Raw genomic sequence first — 2,306 nt, forward strand, 5'->3', positions numbered from 1 at the left:
GAAGACATGTTTTTATTATATATTTTTTTGGCACGGCAAACTCATCTCATTGCTAGTCGCACAATGCGCTCTTGTTGCACGGTCTCTCTCTTGCACCCACGCGCTTGCGAAGCGTAACTCAAAACTAGAGGTGTACACGACGTGGAAATGAGGCCCCACGGAAGAAAGAGTGTGTCGCCATTCGCCGTGTGTGCATGCAGCGCAACGCAGCGCAACGCAGCGCGCGCACTTTAGGAAATGAGCGCCTCGTCAGGTGCAGCGGGGCTGCGGCGGGCTGCTCCTGCTCTTGCTGCTGCTCTTCTGTTGTTGCTACTGCTGCTGCTGCTCCTGCTCCTGCTCTTGCTGCTGCTCTTCCTGTTGTTGCTACTGCTGCTGCTGCTCATGTTGTTGCTGCTGCTCTTCCCGTTGCTGCTGCTCTTCCTGTTGTTGGTACTGCTGCTGCTGTTGTTGTTGTTGCTGCTGCTGCTCTTCTTGTTGCTGCTGCTGTTCTTCTTGAAGTTGTTGCTGCTGCTGCTCTTCTTCTTGTTATTGCTGCTGATTCTTTCCTTGTCATTGCTGCTGCTGCTGCTCTTCTTGTTTCTGCTGCTGCTCTCCTTGTTGTTGTTGCTGTTGCTGCTGCTCCTGCTGGCGCTGCCGTTGTTTCTGCCACCGTAGGGTGTGCGCTTTATGTCGTTGTGCTGCGTGCGCGGCGCTGTGCGTTGCCAAACGAGAGAAATGGGCTTGTTTCAACATCGGATCCCGCTCGAGCTGAGCTGCCGGCCCGGAGACATCAAAGTAGCGGGGCTGTTGGGAGGGGTAGTGAGGGCCTGTGAACAATAAGGACGAAGGGAGAGGGCGGTGCACGGCGGCACAGTGCAGGGCGGTGCACGAGAGCGGGAAGAGGTAAAAAAAAGAAGAAAAAAAAACTGGCACGTGGAGTTTTAGCCAACAGCACTGACGTGTGGGAAAGGATGTACGCAAAAACGAACTAGAACATACGCCCGGGAATGGGGTATTTTTAGGAAAACAAACAACTCGCAATTTTCTTGTTAAAGTCATCTTCTTTGATACGCGAAATCGGATACTAGAGCGGCGGCGGCGTGGCTCCGCTTGCGCATTATATTGGCGCCGAGTTTATTTCCGATAATACGCCGAAGGGTCCGCCTACTCTCTGCTTGTACACGCGGAAAAGAAAATCTTCATTGTTTGAGCTGGAATCAATTCCATGGATCCGGAAGAACATATAATCAATTATTTTTGCTATAACAGCAAACATAATATTGCTCTCAGAGCCACTCGCAGAGCCATCACTTTGCAGTACGTACTGCAAATGTGAGTCGTCTCAGCTAAGCACTTGCAGCAAGTAATTTCTATCCGTGTACCCTGTCAACTCAAATGCATTTTATGTCTACTCCCTCCAATGTACACATCGAGATGTCTTTGTTTTAAATTCAAGACATTGTATGCATGTGAGCTGACAAAAAATGTACACCGGAGATCCAATTGTGTGAATGTCGCACACTTTGTAGGTTTGTGAACGCCATACGTACACGTGGAGACACAAGTGCGTGAATTTCAAAGGAAAATTCACACCTTTAATCCCTCCATTCACACACCTCCAAAAGTACGACATTCACCTATAGTTTGAGCTATCTTTGTGTGAGGTGGTTTTGGTTCTCTGACCATCGTCTACAGCAGACCGCAAGTACAACAAAATTGATGACATTAAAGCTTATTACTTGTTTCTCTTTCCAGAGGGCAAGTACCACATGCTCATCACGGGCGAGCTGCTCATCCGGGACGTGGAGGAGCCCGACAAGTACAACAGCTACCAGTGCCGCGCCGTCAACAGGCTGACCGGCGCCACCCTCCTGAGCGCGGGCAAGGCCAGGCTCAGCGTCACCGAGGCGCGCGCGCCCATCCCGCCGCGGCCGCTCGAGAAGGTGGTGACGGTGCACGGCGGCAAGGACCGCACCGTGGTGCTGCCGTGCTTCGCGGAGGGCAACCCGCCGCCTACCGCCAGGTGAGACTGGGAGCAACCCGTACAGAAAAAAGTAGCCTCAGGATGGCTCCGTCGTAGCCATTCTCAACACATCGCGGAGGCTCGCTGTGATCAGTCTCCAGCTTTTGCGTAGCCGAGGCGTAGCCATCGCGAATGGCTCCGCAATAGGTAACTTAATGACGGAAAGAGCCATTTCGCAGCCGCCTTGGAGCCAAACAAAGGCCGGCACCTGGACGACGGGGAGCCATTTCAGAGCCATCGGGGGGCCTTACCGGGGACACTTTAGATACGTTTTGGAGCCAGTTTCGGGCCATCCAAAAGACAA

The 2,306-nt window shown here is 52.5% G+C and overlaps 1 protein-coding gene across 4 annotated transcripts in view; it reads left to right on the forward strand.

The window, feature by feature from the left end:
• Positions 1–2,306, forward strand: part of LOC113202478 (cell adhesion molecule Dscam2-like) — a 164,560-nt gene that overhangs the window by 147,586 nt on the left and 14,668 nt on the right. For all 4 annotated transcript variants that reach the window (XM_052273281.1, XM_052273282.1, XM_052273283.1 and 1 more), the window contains exon 4: positions 1,735–2,002. In XM_052273281.1, the coding sequence (XP_052129241.1) occupies positions 1,735–2,002 (268 nt within the window). The remainder of the gene's footprint in view (positions 1–1,734; positions 2,003–2,306) is intronic.

This window comes from Frankliniella occidentalis, unplaced genomic scaffold, assembly GCF_000697945.3.
Source record: "Frankliniella occidentalis isolate FOCC.00 unplaced genomic scaffold, Focc_3.1 Scaffold261, whole genome shotgun sequence".
Taxonomy (NCBI): Eukaryota; Metazoa; Arthropoda; class Insecta; order Thysanoptera; family Thripidae; genus Frankliniella; species Frankliniella occidentalis.